General features: G+C 48.1%; 1 protein-coding gene across 11 annotated transcripts in view; it reads right to left on the bottom strand.

Moving 5' to 3' along the window:
- CNOT1 (CCR4-NOT transcription complex subunit 1) overlaps window positions 1–21,890 on the bottom strand; it is a 1,684,613-nt gene that overhangs the window by 1,357,552 nt on the left and 305,171 nt on the right. For all 11 annotated transcript variants that reach the window (XM_086945302.1, XM_086945307.1, XM_086945301.1 and 8 more), the window contains exon 8: window positions 3,962–4,130. In XM_086945302.1, the coding sequence (XP_086801428.1) occupies window positions 3,962–4,130 (169 nt within the window). The remainder of the gene's footprint in view (window positions 1–3,961; window positions 4,131–21,890) is intronic.

Here is a 21,890-nt window from a genome sequence, read left to right as displayed (position 1 = left end):
AAGGTAGATTTAGACTGTTCCTTAGCAAGTGAGACAGGCATTTTCTATACTTTGATGAGACCAAGTTATCCCACTGATTTTATAAACAATAAGGACGGGTCAACAGTAAATTTTCACATGCGGCAGGTAATAGTTCGTAAGCAGTCTATGTGCAGTCCTTACTGTATTCAGCAGAGTAATCAGAGGATGTCCTGTCGCGGAGCCAAAGGGGGGGGGCCCAGCCCAGCCTCTTTCGGCCCCCGAACGGCCACAAAACAGCCCTGCCCTTGACCCGGGCTTACCCCGGCGCGATCCCGCGACGCGGGGGCTATAGGGATTTTAAGTCTCCGCCGGGCCCGGGGATGAGGTCATCAGTCGGCACCCCTCTAAAGGATGCTGGGTAATGGAGTCCCCCGCTCGGCGGCCACAGATGGCAGAAGCGGCAGCGGGGGGATTCTCGAGTCAGCGCAGGGACCAGGTGCAGAGAGGAAGTCTGCTCAGGGCATCAGGCAGTAAACGAAGGAAGGAAGGCGCCAGTAGAGAGGTACCGAGCGAGAACAATACCGTTGAATCGAAGGCCTTTTGGCCTTTAGAAAAGTTTTATTTTTTATTCCAAAGTTGGAGTATAGGAGTTAGCATCCGAACCCAATGGCGAAAAAAAAACAATCTGAGGATGGAGAAGATGCCCATGCGCACTGTAGTCCAAGGGAGGAGTCCCCTATCTTGTGATACTTCGAAGACTCTTCCAAGACAACAAAGTGCAATCATCCGGACCCAACACTAGGCGGCGATCTATGCACAAGATATGAATTCAGCAGCCCACATGCCTCGAACAGCAGAGCTATATAGTAGTATACAAGTACCCCACTTGGATTATGGCACACCCTAAACAACGGGAAAAACCTCCTAGGGCAAACCACAGTCAGAGGTCTAGACAACAATCTTTAGAACACCACCACAGTAGGCTAACTGCCAGCTCAAACCCATAATGCCTCCAAAAGGATGCTAAATTTAAGGGTAACTAAACTAACTACCCCAGAACATGCGAAAAGAAGACCTCAGGCTTACTGCCAACTTAAAACACAACGCATCTTAAGGATGCTAAATTAAAAGGTACCACCACAGAACAGAGGCCTGAGGAATACAGGCCTAAGGGGGAGGGCGAAAGCCCGCAAGGAGGCACTGAACAGCAGATTAGCATCAAACAATAAAACACCAAAGGGTAGATCAACAAGTGTCTCCCGGATATTCTCTGGGAAGACTATATCCCATAACCAAGCATGGCGCCAGCCATAGCCCGGCCTAAGGAATCAGCAGTATCCAAGGATCGTAAATTCAGCAACATCACGGCCATACCAAAGATTGAGGTCAATACAACCACCTTCAGAGGTGGTGGAAGCAGAGACTCTGCAGAGTCCCACAGGGCAGAGGTAACACCAGTCAGGACACACACTGTATTTAGTGACCTTAGGACAGCACTAGTGGAGGCAAAGATGTCCGACCCCATGACCCAAGCCATCTGAACTCCCAGGAGGAAGCATTAACCGAGGAAGGGAAGGCAGTTTGCAAAACAAACGCCAGTGGACAAATAAGCAAACTGGATCATGTGGAGCAGGACGGTGGCGTTGCAAGACAGAAAGAGCCACCGGATCACCAGAAGCTGGCCGAACCCAGGTGCCCAAAAGGGCATCATAAAGAGAAGCTTCAAAGGGCAGAAGCGGCTCCACATTCCCTTACCCGCGGTGAAGGACATCAAGCCGAGGGTCCACAGACAAGGGGACTGAAGGGGGCTGCATTTTCAGAAAACGAGATGCCATGGAGACTACTCTCAGAAAAGCCGCACCGGCCTCGGTAGACCTCCGAGGAGGGGACAGCAGCTCATCTGTAGGTGAGGGCTGTAAACGAAGCCTTCCAGGACACCGAGGGTGCGACCAATGCCAAACGGAAGGGAGCCCCATTGACGAATGAGGGTCCTGATGGAGCTCTTGTGAAGGTGGGAAACCTGCCCGGTCCAGGGGCTCCTGACAAGGCGGGGATCCTGCTGGGCCCACAAATTCTAGGCCCACAAATTCTAAGGGGGGCACAGGCAAGAATACATCCAGCATTGCCAGAACCTTCCGGAGAAGAGTCAACAACCTGGCGTTGATGCGGCGCCTAAACAACTTTATTCGCACTGATCATGCTTCGTCCGGCGTCGAGTCAGCCCCGTCCGACGCCGGCACAGACTCCGCCTCAACTACAACAGGATCCGACTCCGAAGAAAGAAGCTGAGTCAAAGCCAGGGGAGGCAAGTTTACGCCGCCGGAACAGCGCAGACCCCAGCTCCGGACAGGCAGCGCCTGCCCAACCCGGAAGGCTGAGGTGTGCTCATAGCAAGGCTTCGAGCACCAGCAACCACCTGCGACGCCACAGGGAGCCCCACAGGACTATGCGGCGTAGCACGGGTGCCATCGGTCGTAAAGGGGGAACCAGCCGGGCCACGCCCCGAGTATCCCATTTCTCCGACGTCCCTTGAGGACAAAGGCTCATTTGGCGCCAGGGTCGAACCTACTGGTGAGTCCGTCTGGGACCCCGTAAGTAGCGGAGGACACCCCAGGGAGAGGACCTACTGGTGAGTCCGTCTGGGACCCCGTAAGTAGCGGAGGACACCCCAGGAGAGGACCCAAGGGAGGGCTGCAGCGCCGTGGCATAGGCCTCCATCTGGGTCAGAGTCGCCCCCGCGCCCGGAAGGGATGGGGGGGCCTGTCTGGCGTACGACCAGAGAGTTTCAGGAACCAGTGGCCCCAACAGATAAAAGTGAGTTTGAGGAACACAGCAACATGCGTCGCGACTTCCCGATAAGTGGTTAACAATGTCCCCAGGCCCCAGAGGGCGATCGACTGCGCAACCGGAAACCAGAGGGGCCTGCCGACGATGAAGAGGCCGGGGGAAACTCTAACCGGGACAGGTGAGCCGAAAGAAGCTTCATTCGGCGCTCCCGCTCGGACTTCGGCTTGAGGTGTTGGCAGGCGTCTCAGTCCGTCAAGTCGTGGTGTTCGCCGAGACACCACATACAGATAAGATGTGGATCCGTTGTGGACATTTGCCTCGAACAGGAATTACAAGTTTTAAAGCCTGAAGGCATTGCACACTGATCCAGACGCGAAGCGTCAAAAGGGCCTGAAAACAGGCCAGAGGAACCACTTAATCCAGATCCGCGTTACAAGCGGAAAAGGAAACTGACGTCAGAGCGCAGAGAGGGACTTATACGCCCTCACTGACGTCATGTACATGGACGACGTCAGGGCAGTGTTATGTGGCTCCGTCCCCCTGAGCGCAGAGGTGCTGCTGCAAAAAAGTTTCCAGATCCAGTCTGACGCCTGGGGATATTGTATGTTAAGGAATCTGCGGCTAGATGTTTATCAGATAACACGGTCACTCTTTGCAGTAGACCAGGGTGAGCCGCAGCACTTTAATAAGAAGGCCCGTGGAGAGAACACTGCAGTAGGTGACACCATGCCATGGTAAAGCTCAGCTTTCCTCTTACACAATGATTTGGATTCTAACAGGGTCACAGTTCACAGAAGAGGCTCCTATACATGCCACTTGCCCTGCTATTATCTAGGTTGTGGGGAAGTATTCTTCAGGAGATTGTTTTGCTATTAATCATATTTCTCAGCAAATACTTTTCACTGCTATTTTACATAACAGAGTTATGTTTATACAGCCCCACATTGATCCCAAGCCATGGAATGAAAATGATCTGTGTTTTCCTGAGTCGTTAAAGCAAACACAAGGAAATGATCGACTGAGTGCTGAAACTTGAGACACTCACCCCAGTCACAGATCCGGGTTGAATCAATCCTCATTCTTTAGCTCACTTCACCACCCAGACAACAGTAAATTACAATTCAAGGCAGTACTTGGCGAGATAATCAAACTAGACCGTTTTTTTTTGGGGGGGGGGGGGGGGGGGGGGGTGTTTAAGTTTACACAAACTTACCTTGCACAGAAACCATAGCCCACTTCTTGCATGAAGTCTGCCAGAGAGCTCTCCATCATGGTTTTGGCAATCCCTCCAGAATCAGGCAGGATTCTGTCCATTAGAATGTCCCGTTTTTCAGGATATAAAAGTGGTGCAAGCACCACAGGACAACGCTCTTGGGGAAAATCTAGACAGAAAACAAAGTGATTGAGTGAAAACATTAATCTTAAGCCAAGTACACACGTTACAAATGGAAACGTTATGAGAGCAACACTAATGGGACACAACAAATTAAGAGCATGTTTGATCAGCAGAGCTTTAATGGAAGCAGCAACTCAGAGTAAAATCTATATATTTATATTTGTGGTTTTTTTATAGCATAAACCTAGCCAAAATCATGTAGATAACTGTACCCTTACCAACCGTGACAGGATTCCTCAGAGTTGGAACTAGCACAAGGCGATCCTCTGGGTAGGGACCAGTAACAGGAGAGGTCAGTGGAGTCAATCATCCTAGAGGTACGGGACGATCAGTGGAGTCACACCGGACCTAATTGTCGTTAACTTAATTGCCAACCAACCTACCATCCGTCCATTACGGAGCGGAGGGGACACAATCAATCAGACCGCTATTTACGGTGCTGTGTTCCTAGGCCTTACCTAGAGAACTCTAGCATTTTATGCATAAATTAAACGTACATATAGAGGGACTTTGGGTTAGACTTCTTTGGTTGGCGTATTTGTTTACTTTCAACATTTTTAAATTCCACTTTCCGTTGCATAGGGGCAATTAACCAGTCCACTACAGCAAGTGACTGCATTTTGCCTGATCACCCGTGCACAAAATGTTTTTTAAAACAAGGCTGGTGGACTAATACTTCCCCAATGCTTTTTCATTCAATTGTTTCGACTTCTCGCACGTACATATTACAATTTTAGTGTTCAGCTCGTAGAAATTCAAAGCTTAAAGTCCCTTTGCGTCAATGATTACTTTGTGAAAAGAAATAACGATTCTATACTTGCTCAAAGTACACCTGCCTGGGAGGAAGACTTATACTACTATATGAATACTCTATGCAATGGTTAGTTTATTTAGTACATTTCCATTTAGTAATGCAATGATATGCACACAGTGTGCCAGTAAGTTTCCTTATTTATATTATATGCTTTGAAGAAAAAAACAATATGAATAAAGTTATTACTATTGACCAGCTTGCCAAGGTCAGACATATTGCCTTTGATGATGCTTGCTTAAAGAGGTTATCTTCAGCTCTTTTAAATGACCTTACATTAAATGTTGTATGGCTCGCCAAAGCACCATTGTCTTTGGATCGCCCACTAGCCAGAATAGAATCTCATTAAGAACTTCAACTAATGCAGGAACTTACTACAGTTGGGGCAATCAATTATGGTTCTATTATATTTTTACTATATAAAATAAAGGAATACAAAGGCACCACACAGTTGATGAGATCTAATCAATGGCTCAATAAGCTGTTAAATCAACTAGTTTAGATGACAGAAAACGTAGTAACTGTATAGTAAAATGGATTTTAAGCATCAATAATGGCAGACTCCTCCCTACGTCGACTAGAAGCCCATATTGTCCAATACAATTGTGAACATACTATGGTCTCATTTTTCAATGATTGACAGGGGGTGACATGATCTTGACTACATTCATACAAGTAGTTAAGCTAAAAAATCCCTTGTACTGTTCCCCTTCACTGGTGTGGTGCCAAACTCTTGTGAATTAAGACTAGACTAAACATGTTACAATTATTTTGCAGTGATCAACAGCAAAAATGATTCTAGCGACTGTACAAATTAAACATCTCAAGTGAAAGTCAGACCCCACCACCCCCCGCTCACCCATTGTGTGAAACATTTAACATTAGCTGACTTGTTTATTAGTTTTATTCAATATAATTTTGTCTGACAGTATGTAGCAGTTAGTTTAATTTAGGTGAATTATTAAACAAACTTTGGGCAGCTTTAATGATACAAACTTGATGAACACCTATACATGAAGCTGCACAACTGTGTGCACCTGTATCTTAAATATCCTGCATAAGGAATGTGGTCATCAATGGAAGGTGGTCATCAATGGAAGCCATCAATGAGGCTCATGACTGCAGACGACTGCCAGGAAACAACTGCTTTATTTCACCAAATAGCCACACTGAGAAAGTGCCTCTTGACATGGTTAGGCCCACACATTCGGGCTGGGAAAGAAAATGTTACTTAGCCAGTAAAAGTGTGTTCTTGGCATGTACCACTGTAGAGTCACATGCTTGGCATACTCCTGCCATCTAGTGTTGGGTCTGGATGTTTCCAGTTTGCTTTTCTTCGAAAGTCTTTTTTAGTCACGGCGTTAGGCGACTATTCCTTTCAGTGATAGTGTGCATGGGCATTGACTATTGTTAGATTGTTTTACCGCAAAGGGTGAGAATGGAGTTAAAAAGAGTAGAATAGAGATGTCTATGCATATGTATATAAAGTAGGAAAGAACTGCAACAGGTACAGGTACCCGTGGGAGGCGGGTGAGTGCATGTGAATCTACAGCTGTACATGCTAATAACAGACATTTCCTGGATAAGTAACATTATCCGTTCGAGGCATGTGAGCTGTAGGTCTCATGCTTTGTATAGGATATATAGCAGTATCCTCCCAAAGCGGTGGGTAACCTGTAGCTGCTTGAGTGGTCTGAAAGTGTGTCTTAAGTACTGCTAGGCCCACATTAGCTTGTTGTCTTGCTCACACATCTACAAAATTATGTTTTGTGAATGTATGCGGTGTAGACCATGTTGCAGCTTTACAAATCTCCACTATGGGAATGTTTTCTACGAAGGCCATAGTAGCCCTTATCTTGCGAGTGGAAGGTGGTACAGTTGGAGTTTTTTGGTTTTGCCTAACAGCATTGAATACATTTAACAATCCACCTTGCAATACCTGATTTGGAGATAGGATTGCTCTTGAGCGGTGGTGCAAAAGCAACAAAAAGTTGTTTGGTCTTTCCAAAGGATTGTTTTTTTTCCATATAGTATAACAGAGCTCTTCTGACATCTAAGGTGTGTAGTGCTCGCTGAAACATTCAGGTTGAGGGGAAAACACTGGTAATTCTACAGAATGAGGTGTGAAAACTTTGGTTCTCCAGTATTGGAAACTTTCATAGATTCTCATGCTTGTATCATTCCCAGTCGTCGGATTGGGAGTCCCCAGTATACATAAAATAGCATTAGAAACCATCACCAAAACAGAACCTAGGCTCATTCTGCAACCTATCCACCTTTTTTTTGCAAAAGAGACACAAAAAATGAACCACCAATCAGATTAGCCTCACCCCATAAAACCCTCCTGAGAGAAGCTCAGATTCTTAGATTTTCATAGCAGTTGTGTAACCACACTGAGAATTTGTCCTGGCATATGCGGTCCACTATTCTAGTGGGTACCTTGCACCAGTCCAAACAACCCTTATTGATGGTAGGTTTAGGACAACTTTTATAGAAAGCTATCCTAGTGGTAGCTGCGGAGAGCAGCCTTCAGGCTAAGTCTTGGAGGAATGTAAAGCAACTTGTTTTACCAGTCTATATCTCATGTAATGACCAAATGAAAGGAGAACCACAAAAGGTATATATATATATACCATATATATACATATATATATACCATATATATACACATATACACATATACACATATACACATACTAGAGTGCCTTTAAACCCTGATGAATTCACTAATTATGGACCCTTTCAAAAATGATGGCAAATCTGCGGCACCCACTGTGGGTTAATACTGGCAACTACACAAACTACAAGTCCCATACTGCATGACGCTACTAAGCGAATCATGATCAATCAAAGACACATGAAAAGGACTGTGAGGCAAGCCGGAAATGATCGCAATTAGCCACCACACCCTGAAGAAAGAGCGGATAGCTCTGAAACGCGTCGGTGGAAGGCTGTGATTTACGGATGTTATGCTACCTTCAAGAAAGCAATAAAAGGATGCGTGCATACCTACTGCTGTGGAGTGCTTCTTTGCTGCAGAGCAATTTGAAATACTATATATATATATATATATATATATATATATATATATATATATATAAATATAAAATATATGTATTTATTCTAAACACATCCCTCTAGTCTCTTTATGAGGCTAGAGGCAAAAGTACATTCAGTAAACTTAATTAGCACACAGTAAATTAGCACAATATACGTTGAGCCCTAGGGGAGGACCAAACCATATATGAAGAAAGTGGTATAAGAACCACGATTGACAGAGACCGGGCCTAGAGCCTTTAGAACCGCTGGGGCCATCAGGAACCACCCAAGGTAGTGACACAGGGGACCCACGGGGGACAAGTGCAGTATCTAAGCATAGCCCCGAATCACCATTGACTTATATGGGGAAAGGCGCGTTGGATTTTCAAAGATAAAGAGCTTGGAGCAAACCCCTTTAGAACTAAGAGGTTCTAGAGTCAAAACCCATGGGAGCACCGAAGTACTCCATTTACCTCACCCAGGGAAGGCGGGTGCATAGGTGTCTTTTCGTGTTTGGTTTCGTCATCTATTTCAATGGCTATCTGCTGCAAAGTGCTGCTGGCGTCCAAGTGGAAAGTGTCCGGGTGGATCCAAGCATGGATCAGAGATGTGAAGAACCTGAAAGCAGAGGGGAGAGAGTCTAGGTCACTTGCCAGTGACCATGAAGGCGATGAGCGGATGCCCACGGATGTCTGGTGATTTCAGGTGAAGGTGAAGCTTGACTCTTCAGCCACGAGGACCAGGAGGAGTCAACAACAAACAGATGCTGGATTCGAGCTGTCCCACGAAGGAGGTCGAGAGTTGCGGTGTCTGTTTCCGGATTAGACCCAACAAGCCTTGGCACCAGCAACCCACGCAGAAAGCAGAGATTGGTTTCGGTGTAGACCAGCAACGTCTGAGGGACTCAAAACGTGGTTGGGAGTCAGGGGACATCTGGAGCAACCAGGGAAGCCCAAAAGGAAAGTAGTTACTTTTGTGGGGACCCACCATTTAACGGACCAGGGATCGCGAAGGGGCCTCAAGCAGTAATGCTAGAAACGGACTCACAAACACTTATGGAGTCTAGGCCCACTATCTTCGGTGCCGATGGTGCTCCGGGCTTGGACTACAAATAGCCCAATGCACCACATCGGGAAAGCTTGGGTAGTCAATGCACTTGCAAATGGCAGGAGTTCCGGTTCCACGTCACTCATGAGGGCTGCGGGTCTCAGCTTTGCTGGGATCTCGTGTCGGCCTCTGAGAAGTCTGGTAGTCAGTGTCCGGAGTCGCAAATACTTCAGCGTCCAACGGGAGCTTTGGAAATGCAGATCCTACCCCCGTCGCCAGGACTGGCAGGGGGTAGGATTCCAAAGTGTTACACACCAAACACAACATGTTTCCATGCAGCCATTCCAAAGTCAGCATTTACCGCGAGGTTATAATGCACTTAAGAGTACATGGTCTGGCTGCATCACAAAACAGCCACAGAATAGATTCCGAAAGCTGCAGAGGGGTCCTGCTCATGCATGGGCATACTCACACAAAACCAAGCACTCTGCCTTCAGGATTGATAAGGCTTGCCATAGGAGTGACTGATAGGTTTTTATGTGTCCGTGATTAAATGTAGATTATAGGTAACCTACATCTTAGTAAGGGGTGATTGCACCACCTTACCCAGGCATCCTTAGCAGTCCTCTGGTGACATTTTGGAAGGCTATCCAGGGGTGGCATAATACATGCTTCAGCCCCTGGTAGGCCTCTGGGGTACCTATGCCCTTGGTACCTAAGGTACCATATACTAGGGACTGACAAGGGTAACCCAGTAACCAATTGAGTGTACCTAAAGGACATGCAATCATTTTAGAGAAGCAGCAGCTAGAATGGGGTCCTGGATAGCAGGGCCCCACCCAGACTAAAGTAGAGAAACATTAAAACACCAGCAAAAAGTGGGGGTAACCATAGAAAGCAGATCATACTCTCCAACACACACCACTGAAGAAGGAAGAGGCTGAGCTTTCCCAGGTCGAGGAGGATGGGTCGCATGGGAATCTACGAAAGCTAAAATACTGGAGAACCAAAGTTACAGGTAAGTAACTTGTTTTCTTACTCCAGTATTGGAACTTTCATAGATTCCCAGGCTTGTATCTGAGTAGCTAGCAGTTAGCATATATTTGGAACCATGACCATTATACAGCCAAGAAGCACGGAGCATATCGGAGTCCAAAAAGTAGGACCTTGAACTGAAAGTGGCTCTTGGCTACGGTGAAGCGAAGAAACCTCCTGTGGGCTAGATGTATGGGTATGTGAAAATAAGCATCCTCTAGATCCAATGTGGCCATGTAATTCCCTGAGTTGAGAAGACTAAGGATGTCCTGCAGAGAAACCATCCGAAAGGATAGCTTGATGAGATAGGTGTTGAGCTCCCTCAGATCTAGAATAGGGCGCAATTTTTCTAAAGTCTTCCATAACAGGAAGAACCGGGAGTAGAAACCCTCTTCCCACTGAGAGATAGGGACCGGCTTTTTCGCTCCTTTGAGGAGCATTTGATAGACTTCCAATCGCAGAAGACAGATGTTTTGACAGTGGTGCGAGGGGACTTGGAAGGTGGTGCTTCGACCAAGTCCAGAGTATGGCAGCATTGAATGATCTTCAGCACCCAACGGTCCGATGTTATTCATTGCCAGTTGTGAAGGTATTGAGATATTCTCTTTCCCACTGATGTCACAGGAGGAGAAGGGACAGTACTAAGAGCAAGCAAGCCGCTAGTGGTGCTTCGAAGAACCTCTCCGCTGGCATCCTGGTCTTCCTCTGTTTGACAATCTAGAGAAAGAGGATTGATTTTGCCACTGGTTGTAATTCGTCTGGTAAGATTGTGAATTACATCCGTATGAGGAATACCGTTGTTTCTGGTACCCTCCTCTATATGTGGCATTACCTCTCCCTCTGGCTCCACAGTAGGGGACCTTGCGGTACTGCAGAGTCTAAGGATTTTGCAGTCTCCGTGTCTTTTTTGATGTCCTGAAACGCATCATCAATATGTTTCCTAAAGAGCGCTTCTCCATCAAAGGGAAGATCCAAGATCTTGTTCTGAACCTCAGGACGGAACCATGTAGCTCGCAGCCAGCCTTGACAGCGAAGGACAGCAGCGCCCGCCAGGGAGCGGAATGCAGTTGTTGCAATGTCCATTGCACAGTCAAGCACTTCAGCCGATGTTACCTCGCCTTCCTGAAGAATCTTCTTAGCCTCTTTTTTTGCATCTTCAGGCAATTGGTCCACATATGAGGAGAGATCGCACCACATCTGGCGATCATAGCAACCAAGTATTGCTAGGGCGTTAACGGCCCTGACCAATTGACTGGACATAAACGAAAAGTTCTTGCCTGCGTTATCCAGGCGTCTGCCCTCTTTATTAAAAGGTGTAGTGAGGGGAGCTAAAGGATTTCTTGACTTTCTCTGGACAGCCTGAGAAATGACAAGAGTCCAGTTTACGCTGACTGACCAAGCAAGACTGACTATAGTCTGAAACCTTATATTTCTTCTCATGGCAAGGCAAAACTGGAATCACTGTAGCAGGATTCGTCATCACCTTTAACCCCTCATCCCAGACGTGACCAACAATAGGAATAGAGCGAACTGCTTTTCTGTACGGCTCTTTGAAGTCAGAGACAGCATTCAGACTGCACCATGTGCATGGGCAGCTCAAACCTCTTTACAGCCCCTCTCCATAAAATTATGGAAACCCCCTATGTCTGCAGGGGGAATCTACAGGTGCTGGTGCAGGAGAAGCCGAATCAGGAATGACAGTCATCCCACTCTGCGCCTTGATCTGGTATGGCGCCAGTGCCCTGGTCCTCAGAGGTGTCATCGTGAACGAGAGACACAATAGGTGGTGCGTCCTGAGCGATAAGCGTTGGTTGAGGCATTGGTAATTGGGGGGGTAACCGGCTGAGCAGGAGGAATAGTCGTGCCTGGTACAATAAATGCAACTAGAGGTTGTGCTGCAAATCTCCTATAGTCACAAGCATAGATTGCAAGTCCGCAAGTAACGAGGAACGCATGGAGACCATCTCCTGCTGGTAGTCCAGTTGATAATCCGAGGAAGGATCATAGTGCTGCTCCGCTCCATAATCCCCCTCAGAGTCTGTGTCCTGACACTTGACGTGTAATTGGGAAGGGCTATTTGCATAGGCAAAAGGACCATCATCTTCAGATCCCTCTTACTCCGAAAGGAGTACCACGGTAGAGGAGTCACCCTTCTGGGGGATGTCCTGTCCGGCGAAATTTGGCACTTTAAAGAATTAGTAACTTTTTCCACCGTCGACTAGGTAATCAAAAGCATAGTCGACGATCGAATGGATGTCGTCGCGCAGCCGTCAGACCCCAGCCATCGTCGTCACCCTCGTTGTCATCAACACCATCGACAACAACGATCCAGGCACCACCGGCGTCTAAGTAGTCAACGCGCAACTTTGACAGTGCCGGAGACTATGAAATCACCGTCGATGAGCCAGTCGACTGAGCCAAAGATGAAGCAGAAGACTGTACCTTTGATGATTGACGATGGAGTCGTTGACAGCGTCGACTAATGAACTTTCTTCACAGCTTTTACCTCAGAAGAGGGTTGATGAGGGCTTTTCGAAAGTCTTTGGAGCAGCTGGAGGAGAGGCTGGAGGAACAGCTGGATTTCCTCTCAGATAGAACTCCTTTTGACAGTCTTTCCCTCTCCTTTACACCTCAGTGAGGAGATTTGCCAGGACTACGCCCTTAAGACCCATGGGAGGTCTTAGTTAAGGCCTTACCAGGAAGTTCTTCAGAAGGTGAAGGAGAAGCTCTACCCCTTTTTACAGATTTTCTGGAAGATGTAGCAAAGGATGCCTCATCACTGTCACTGGAGACAGTTTCCTTACTTGACTTTAGCGTCCGGAGTCAGGTTAAAAGACGCCGCTCGCGGTCTTGCAGAGTCTTTGTAGAAAAAGTGTGGCATATTTTACAGGCTGCTACCTTATGGTCTGGGTACAGACAGTAAATACAATCCTTGTGCTTGTCCTCCAAGTATAACCTCTTCTTAGCACATGTAGCACAGGCTTTAAAGAGGGCCTTCTTTCCCGTATCAGACATCCTGAAGCAGTTGTTGAAGAAAGAACAGGTGAAAAACTGTAGAAATTGAGTTTACAGGAAAAAACTGAGCAGCGCTCAAGAGGAGACTCCCTTGGAAATCGTGCAGTAGAAAATCGGAGGTTCTAAGATTCTCTCAGGAGGGTTCTATGGGGTGAGGCTAATCAGATTGGTTCATTTTTATTGGTCTCTTTTGGAAAAAGTGGATAGGTTGCAAAACCAGAATGGGCCTAGGTTGTTTTGGTAATGGTTTCTATTGCTATTATGTATACCGGGGACTCCCATTCAGACGACTGGGAACGATACAAGCATGGGAATCTATAAAAGTTACAATACTGGAGCAACCACCATCTATGCAGTTGAAGGAATATGCTACTTACCAGTATGCATCTGTTCTTGTCATGTGGGCTGCTGACATTCATATCTGTGAATAGATCGCCGCCTAGTGTTGGGTCCGGATGATTGCACATTGTTGTCCTGGAAGAGTCTTCTAAGTATCACGAGATAGGTGGCTCCTCCCCTGGACTACAGTGCGCATGGGCATCCTCTCCATCTACAGATTGTTGTTTTTCACCATTGTGGCAGAGATGGAGTGTAATACAGTAAGTGATGACCATGCCTGAGAATGATTCTGAGTGCTACCGCTGCGACAGGCACCGGGGAGGAGGGCGGGCGAATAAATGTCAGCAGCCCTACATGCCAAGAACAGATGCATACTAGTAAGTAGCATATTCCGTTCGAGGCATGTGGACTGCTGAATTCATATTGATGCATAGAATAAATAGCAGTTACCTCCTTAGCGGTGGTTGCCCGTGCCAGCTGCAGCAGTCTAAAAAAGGGTTTTGAGAACAGCCTGTCCTACAGCAGCTTGCTGTTTGGAGTGTACATCTACGCAGTAGTGTTTGGTAAATGTATGTATGATCGTCCATGTGGCTGCTCTACATATATCCTCTGGGGGAATGTTACCTAGGAAAGCCATGGATGCCCCTAACTTGCGTGTGGAATGCGCTCTTGGGGGAACTATTAATGTGCGTTTAGCTTTTTGATAACAGATCTGTATGCACTTAACAATCCATCTGGCTATACCTGATTTAGAAATGGAGTTGCCTTTGTGTTGTGGAGAGAAGGCAACAAACAGTTGTTTAGTCTTTCTAAAATCCTTTGTCCTGTCGATGTAATACAGGAGAGCTCTTTTAACATCTAAGGTGTGCAGTGCTCGGTCTGCCACAGAATCTGGATTTGGGAAGAAAACCGGCAGTTCTATGGTTTGATTAATGTGGAACTGCAACATCACCTTAGGCATGAATTTAGGGTTGGTACGTAGCACTACCCTATAAGCATGAATCTGTATGAAAGGCTCTTGAATAGTTAGAGCTTGCAGCTCACTAACTCTTCAAAGCGATGTGATGGCTACCAGAAAAGCCACTTTCCATGTAAATAACTTTCTCACAAGAGTGAAGAGGTTCAAAGGTTGGTCCCATTAGTCTGGTGAGAACTATGTTTAGGTTCCAGACAGGTGAAGGAGTGTCTGGAAGGGATCACTCTCTTGAGTCCTTCCATAAAAGCTTTAATGGCAGGCACCCTGAAAAGGGAAAGATGCGGCCTGTTTCGAAGATATGCTGCCATGGCGGCCAAATGTATCCTGATGGAACTATATGCCAGATTGCATCTGTATAGATGCAACAAATAACATGATGTTTTGCGTGGACGCATCTAGCGGATTAATGTCATTATTGGAACAGTAAATGACAAATCGCTTCCATTTGGCCGCATAGCATGCCCTAGTTGTAGGTCGTCTTGCCTCCTTGATGATGTTCATGCAGTCAGGGGGCAAGTTGAGGTAGCCAAACTATGACCTTATGAGCCATATTGCAAGGCTGAACTGTTGTTGATCTGGGTGCTGAATGTCTCCATGGCTCTGAGTGAGGAGACTGGGCGTGGGGCTCAGCAGTTAGTGAGGCACCACTGAAAGTTCCAGGAATGTGGTGTACCAGGCCTGCCTTGCCGACGTTGGAGCAACCTGGATGAGCGTCATGGAGTGCTGCCGCAGTTTGCGTGCCACTGGCGGTATGAGCGGTGCTAGAGGAAAAGCGTACGCAAATCTGCCTGACCAGTTCATCCATATTGCATTGCCCTGAGACTGCAGGTGTGGGAACCTGGCGGCGAAGGTTTGGCATTTTGCATTTTCCTTTGTGGCGAATAGGTCTATCTCTGGATGACCCCACTGCTGGAAATATGGTTGGAGCACCGAGTGGTTTATCTCCCTTTCGTGCATCTGATGGCTGTGCCTGCTGAGCAGGTCCGCCATCTGGTTGTCCTTGCCTGGGAGATGTCCTGCCATGAGGAACAGGTTTCTTTGAATAGCCCACTTCCACATGCTCTGGGCTAGATGAGACCATTGTGGAGAGTGTCGCTCCCTGCTTCTGGATGTAATACATGGCAGTCATGTTGTCCGTCCGGATCAGCACGACTTTGTTGCAGAAGTGCAATTTGAATGCCTTCAGTTCCATGAAGATTGCCATCAGCTCCAACGGGTTGATGTGCATCTTTTGCTGCTGCGTCGTCCATAGTCCCTGCACGGTATAATGGAGGACATGCGCTCCCCAGCCCTGGAGAGATGCGTCCGTTGTGAGCACTATTTGTGGGACAGGCTCCTGGAACAGTCGTCCCCTGCAAAGGTTTTGTGTGTTCCACCAATGCAGAGAGTTGTATGCACGACCAGTCACCAACACTAGGTCTTTCAGATGTCCATGAGCCTGGTTCCACTGTCGTGCCAAGCACTCCTGAAGCGGACGCATGTGTAGCCTCGCGTGCGGGACTATGAAGATGCAGGAGGCCATCATACCTATCAGCTGCATGAAGACCTGCGCTGGGAGTGAGTGCTGGGGTCTGAATTTCTGAATTAGCAATTGCATGCTGTTGACTCTGGCAGAGATTGGCTGTGCTGTTGTTGTCAGAGTGTTTGTCGCACCTAGGTACTGTTGGACATGTGCGGGCTGAAGGTGTGATTTTGGGTAATTCAGTGAAAATCCTAGACTGTAGGAGGTGAATCGTGCGGGACATGTGGCTGGCACATTGCTGGGCTGACTTTGCTTGGATAAGCCAGTCGTCCAGATAAGGATAGACATGGATGTGTCGTCTCCGAAGGTGCGCAGCTACTGTCCCCAAGCACTAGGCAAACACTCTGGGGGCTGTAGTGACCCTGAAAGGCAGGACCTTGAACTGGTAATGCTGGTTGTTGACGGTGAACCTGAGATATTTCCTGTGACCTGGGTGAATGGGAATGTGGAAATATGCATCCTTTAGGTCTAGGGTTGCTAGGAAGTCCCCCTGACTGAGCAATGGGCGAACTTGCTGTAAAGTTAGCATGTGAAAATGTTCTGACAAGATGTACTGGTTCAGGGGTCTGAGGTCGAGAATGGGCCGGAGAGACCCGTCCTTTTTTGGGATTAAGAAGTACAGCGAGTACACCCCTGTACCATGCTGTTCTAAAGGCACGAGTTCTATGGCCCTTTTTTGCAGCATGCAGATTACTTCTTGCTGCAATAAGTGCGTGTGCTCTGCGGACATAGGACGGTGCCTTGGGGGTATGTTGGGAGGAGTGGAGGTTAGTCCGAGACAATAGCCGTATTGGATAAGTTGTCTCACCCACCTGTCTGTGGTAATGCCTTCCCAGACTGGCAGCAACTGCTGGAGTCTTCCCCCGACCGGTGTTATATGGTCTGGGGGTAGTGACAAGGCGTCACTGTTTATTGGTAGCGGAGGATCTGGCATTATTATTTCCACGTCCTCTGCCTTTGGTGCTGTTCCCACTATATTCACCCCCTGTTATTCTTGTTATAGGTGGTCTGCGTGCTCCCCTTGTTGTATTGGTTTGCTGCAAAGCTTGACCTCTAGAGGCCCCCCTGTTACCGGAGCGATGAAAGGAACCGCCCCTGAACTGTTGAGACTGCAGAGCCCCCATGGATTTTGCTGTCTCAGTGTATTTTTTAATCTTTTCAAGGGTCGTGTCTACATCAGGACCAAAAAGAAAGTCAGGGTTAACTGGCTGATTGAGCAAAGTTGTTTGGATCTCTGGTTTAAAACCAGAGATGCGGAGCCAGGCATGCCGTCTCAGCATTACAATAGTGTTGATGGCCCTAGCTGCAGTGTCTGCTGCATCGAGTGCACACTTGATGGATGCATTTGAAATCAACTTTCCTTCCTGTATCAGCATTTCTGCTCCCTCCTTATGAACATCAGGCAGGTGTTGTAGAAGCTGCTCTAACGTGTCGTGGTGAGCCCTATCATATCTGGCTAATAGGGCCTGTGTATTTGAGATTCTCCAAATATTAGCCGCTTGAGCCGCTACACGTTTGCCAGAAGCTTCCAAGACTTTGGATTCTTTGTCCGGAGGAGGAGCATCACCACTTGAGTTTGCTCTCTTGTGAGCATTAGCAACTACTAGGGAGTCCAATGGGAGCTGGCCTTTAATGTACGTAGGGTCCACAGGCGCAGGCCGGTATTTCCTTTCAATCCTTGGGTTTACATCCCTTGCCCTTGTGGTCTCCTTGAAAATGTCAGTAGCATGTTTAAGGACACCCTTTAGCATAGGCAATGTCTTTACTGATCTTTCTGAGGTTGAGAAGGTATCAAACAGAAAGTCTTCCTCCACTGGGTCAGTGTGCATTTCCACGTCATGGTTATTGGCTGCCCTTTCAATCAATGCATTAAACGCCGCCGTGTCTTCAGTAGGCGAGGTCTTGACAGTATAGGACTGAGTATCAGGCTGGTGTGTGGCTCATCAGGGTCAACAGCGTCAGTCCAGGGTCGAGGTTCCTCCTGATCTGCGTCAGCAGGATAAGTAAATTCATCCTCATTGTATCCCTCCCCCACATCCTCATTAGTGCGTGTGGAAGAATAGGCATAGTGTTGTGCATATGACTCCACAGGTTCAAAGAACAGGTGAGGTGGCAGAATCCCTTTTCCTTTTGAGAGGGATTTTGTATGACTCCAAAGGATGTTCTGGAGCGATTTTACGTTTGTGAATGGTGAGTCTGCCAGAATCCGAGTCGATGAACAGCTTCAACTGATTGTCATATGAGGGTGCCTGGAACACCACTTCCTCCTGAATGGGCTGAGACCTGGAAAGTACCGACACCTTCTTGGACGTCTCTGTACTCTTCTGTGGCTCGAACGCTTTGGGTCGAGCTGTTGGGGGCAGTCCGTATTTAATTGGTGGAGGAAGCACTGGAGACGAACCGACCTTTTTTGAGGGTGGCGTTGTCTTCGATCCGACTAACTTCGCTTAATTACCAGCTTGCTTGCGGCCTTGCGTCGACTCGAGCTCTTGGTGCGCAGCAGGCAGTCTTTTGCTTCGACGAGATATGCTCTTTCGGGTCAGGTTTGTTCTTCGACTCGAAGGCCTTGCTTAACAGTGGCTTGGAGGCTGTAAGCTTCGGATCGACAGTCTTTTTAGCCTTAAGTCCTTTGGCAGTGTCGCCATGTTTGGACGTCGACTGCGTCAAAGCGACGTGCTGGACTGTCGAGGCAGGCTTCGGCGCCCCGCTTTTCGGGCCGACGCCCCCTTGTGACCCCGAAGGGTCGATGACACTTAGCCTTGATCGGAGCCGACGAATCAGAGGCAGTCGATCTGAGAACTGTCCCCAGCAGTTTCGGTTTCGATTTTGCATCTGTCGGTTTCGGTTTTAGTGGATCGACCGATGGCTCCTTTGAAGCATTCTTAGCCGGGCCTTGACGCAGGGCTGTAAAATGTGGATTAAGATCTTGGCTAAGGCCTTCCGGCGATGCCTCGACCTGAGCCTTCGAGAGAAAAGTGTCAGTATTGGGACCCGCGACTGCGGGTGGGCCTTGCTCATCGCTTGAGTCATCATCGACGGCTCCGATTGCCTCTGCGTCGTCTCCTACCTCGACGACGTCTTCATAGACGTAGTCTTTTTCGTCCACATTGAAAGTAGAGTCTTGCTCAGACGCAGGGTCCGACTGCTGGTCAGGATCCTCTTAGACGCCTTCATAGTCATCGGCCTCGAAGATATTTCCGGGTCGGACGCCGTTTTCTGCGCCGACTGTCGTGCGGCGCGTCTAAGTCGATGAGTCTTCTTTGACCGGAACTTGGAACAGGCCATACAGCTGGCCTTGTCGTGGTCCGGAGATAAACATTTATTGCACACTGGATGCACATCAATGTGAGGGTATTTGGAGTTGCAGACGGGGCATCTCTTGAACGGGCTCCGTTCCATCGTCGATCGTTGTTGGGGCGTTTGGTGTTGAAAGGCAAACGGCCCTCGACGTCCTGTTCGAAGAACTGAATCAAGTACAGGCACCGAACGAGAAACAATACAGACGCCCCAAAGGCCTTATGGCCTTGTGAAAAAGTGTTTTATATTGATTCCAAACTTGAGTAAAGAAAGTACATCCGAACCCAATGGCGGAAAAAAACAATCTGAAGACGGAGAGGATGCCCTTGCGCACTGTAGTCCAGGGGAGGAGCCACCTATCTCGTGATACTTCGAAGACTCTTCCAGGACAACATTGTGCAATCATCCGGGCCCAACACTAGGCGGCGATCTATGCACAGATAGCAATTCAGCAGCCCACATGCCTCGAACACAACGGTTCTATGGTTAGTGCTTGTAGTTCACCCACTCTCCTTAGTGAAGTAATAACAAAAGTTACTTACCTGTAAACTGTGGTTCTCCAGTATTGGTGTCTTTCATAGATTCACATGCTTGAATATTCCCCGTCGTCGAAGTGGGAGTCCATCAGTACATAACATAGCAATGTAGCCATAACACATTCATATATACATAGAGAAAGCAAAAACCATAGAGTTTTCCCTAGATAGAGAACATATCACTTCTATGATATATCAGTCATTATGTTTTGGTCCAAATGCCGGCCAATCAGGCGTCAGCACCCTTTTAGAATGTTCTCCGGCCCTCAGATTTTCGTAGCACAATAGTGATATAGAGCCAAGAGATAAAGAGAGCCTCTGAGGGGAGGAGGGAGGGCCGCATGTAAATCTATGAAAGACACCAATACTGGAGAACCACAGTGTGAGAAGTTGGCCTGATATATAATGTTCACTATTCTAGTGAGCACTTTGTATCAGTCCCAACAACCCTTATTGATGATTGGTTGTAAGTCAACCTTGATAGACCAGCTATCCTAGTAGCATGGATACGAGCAGTCTTCGGGCTAAACTCTAGAGGGCATGTTAAGCCAGCTGTTATACCATCACATATACCCCTTGAACACCAAGTGAAAGGACACCACACAAGTGTTATGAAAATAAACAGTGTATTTATTTAGATCACAACAGCCCTGTACTCTTTATGAGGACAGGGTACTAAGCACACAACAAAACTCTTACGAAAATACTTTAAGTTGCACAATTTACACAAATGCCCGAGGGGCACGAAGAACCATATACTACAAAAGTGGAATGCGAAATTACTAGCAGGTAAGTACTAATCTCATAGGGTTTGGACTCGCTAGGACTGGCCTACTGAACCTTCAGATTACTAGCAGGAGGCCTACGGGACTCTGGTGCAGAGTGTGCACTCTCACGCGGGATGCGGGACAAAGTCTATGGAGGCTAGTAAAAGCAAAGTTAGAGTTCTCGGGCGAACCCGACTAGGTAGGTCAAAAACGAAAGTGGATCTAGGCACTTAGAGAGTTGTTCTACGCTGGAGCACCGGGGTACTCGGTTTACCTAGCCCAGGGGCTGCGGCTGCATAGGGTTCAAGTGTCGTCGGAAACTCCCGTTGACGAACCAGGAGCCTGAAAGAAGAAGTTGCTGGCAGGCGACCAGTGAAGAAATTCGGATGGATCCAAGCCTGGATCGAAGATGGAAGACACCTGTAAGCAGAGGGGACCAAGTCCTGAATCACTAGCCAGTGATCAGATGGGCACCAGGATGGCACCGGATGGAGTCACCTCGACCAGGTGAGTGGGCGACGCTGGGCTCTGCAGCCTCACGGACCAGGAGGCGTTGTCGGCGGCCAGGATGGAGGGCGAGCTGTCCCACGGTGGTATCTGCTGTCGACGTCGCTGGGTCCAGGACTGGGGCAACAAGTCTTGGCAAATGCAAGCCCACGCGGTGGACCTAAGATGGCGTCTGGAGTGGACCAGGAGGGTCCGGGGTGCTCCTCTGTTGGAGGGGAGCAAGGGCCAGCCTGGAGCAACCAGACCAGCGGTGGCAGTGTCAAAGTTCGTCGCCAAACGGGCCAGTAGCCAACGGGCAAGTGACCTGGACAACGCGGCGAGCAGCACAGAGCAGAAGGGCCCCATGCAGATCTCGTGGATGCTGGGGGGCTGGACTTCGGTGCTGGAGCTGCTCAGGGTCGGGGCTTCTCGGACCCCAAAGCACTCCCTCGAGGATCCCTCGGCGGTCGTGCTGGATAGAAGTTGTGCAGTTCTGATGATGGCCGGTCCCTCGAGGTCTCGTCGCACCTACGGTTCTCAGCTTAGCTGTAGAGGTAGGTAGAGGTGCCAGGGAAGCCGGGTCTCGTTGTGCTGGTCAGTCGGATTCCGGAGGAAGGACGTGCAGCAAACCGCAGTGTTCTTGGATGGTGCCTGCGTGTGCAGGGTGACTACTCCTTAGTCACAAGGGAGAAATCTTGAGAAGTCTAGTTCCTTTCGTAGAAAGTAGTTTCATGATTCAAAGATGATATAATTTGGAAGGGGGCCCGCTCCTATCTTTATACTAGGAAAAGGGGCTGGCACGCGACTAGGTCCTGCCCATGGGTGGGACCAGGAAGGGGGGTGGTTACACCCCTCTCCCATGCCGGACTTTCCCCA

Source organism: Lissotriton vulgaris, chromosome 12, assembly GCF_964263255.1.
Source record: "Lissotriton vulgaris chromosome 12, aLisVul1.2, whole genome shotgun sequence".
NCBI lineage: Eukaryota > Metazoa > Chordata > Amphibia > Caudata > Salamandridae > Lissotriton > Lissotriton vulgaris.
Note: the sequence above shows the minus strand (reverse complement) of the source record. Positions and strands in the feature narration are given on the sequence as shown.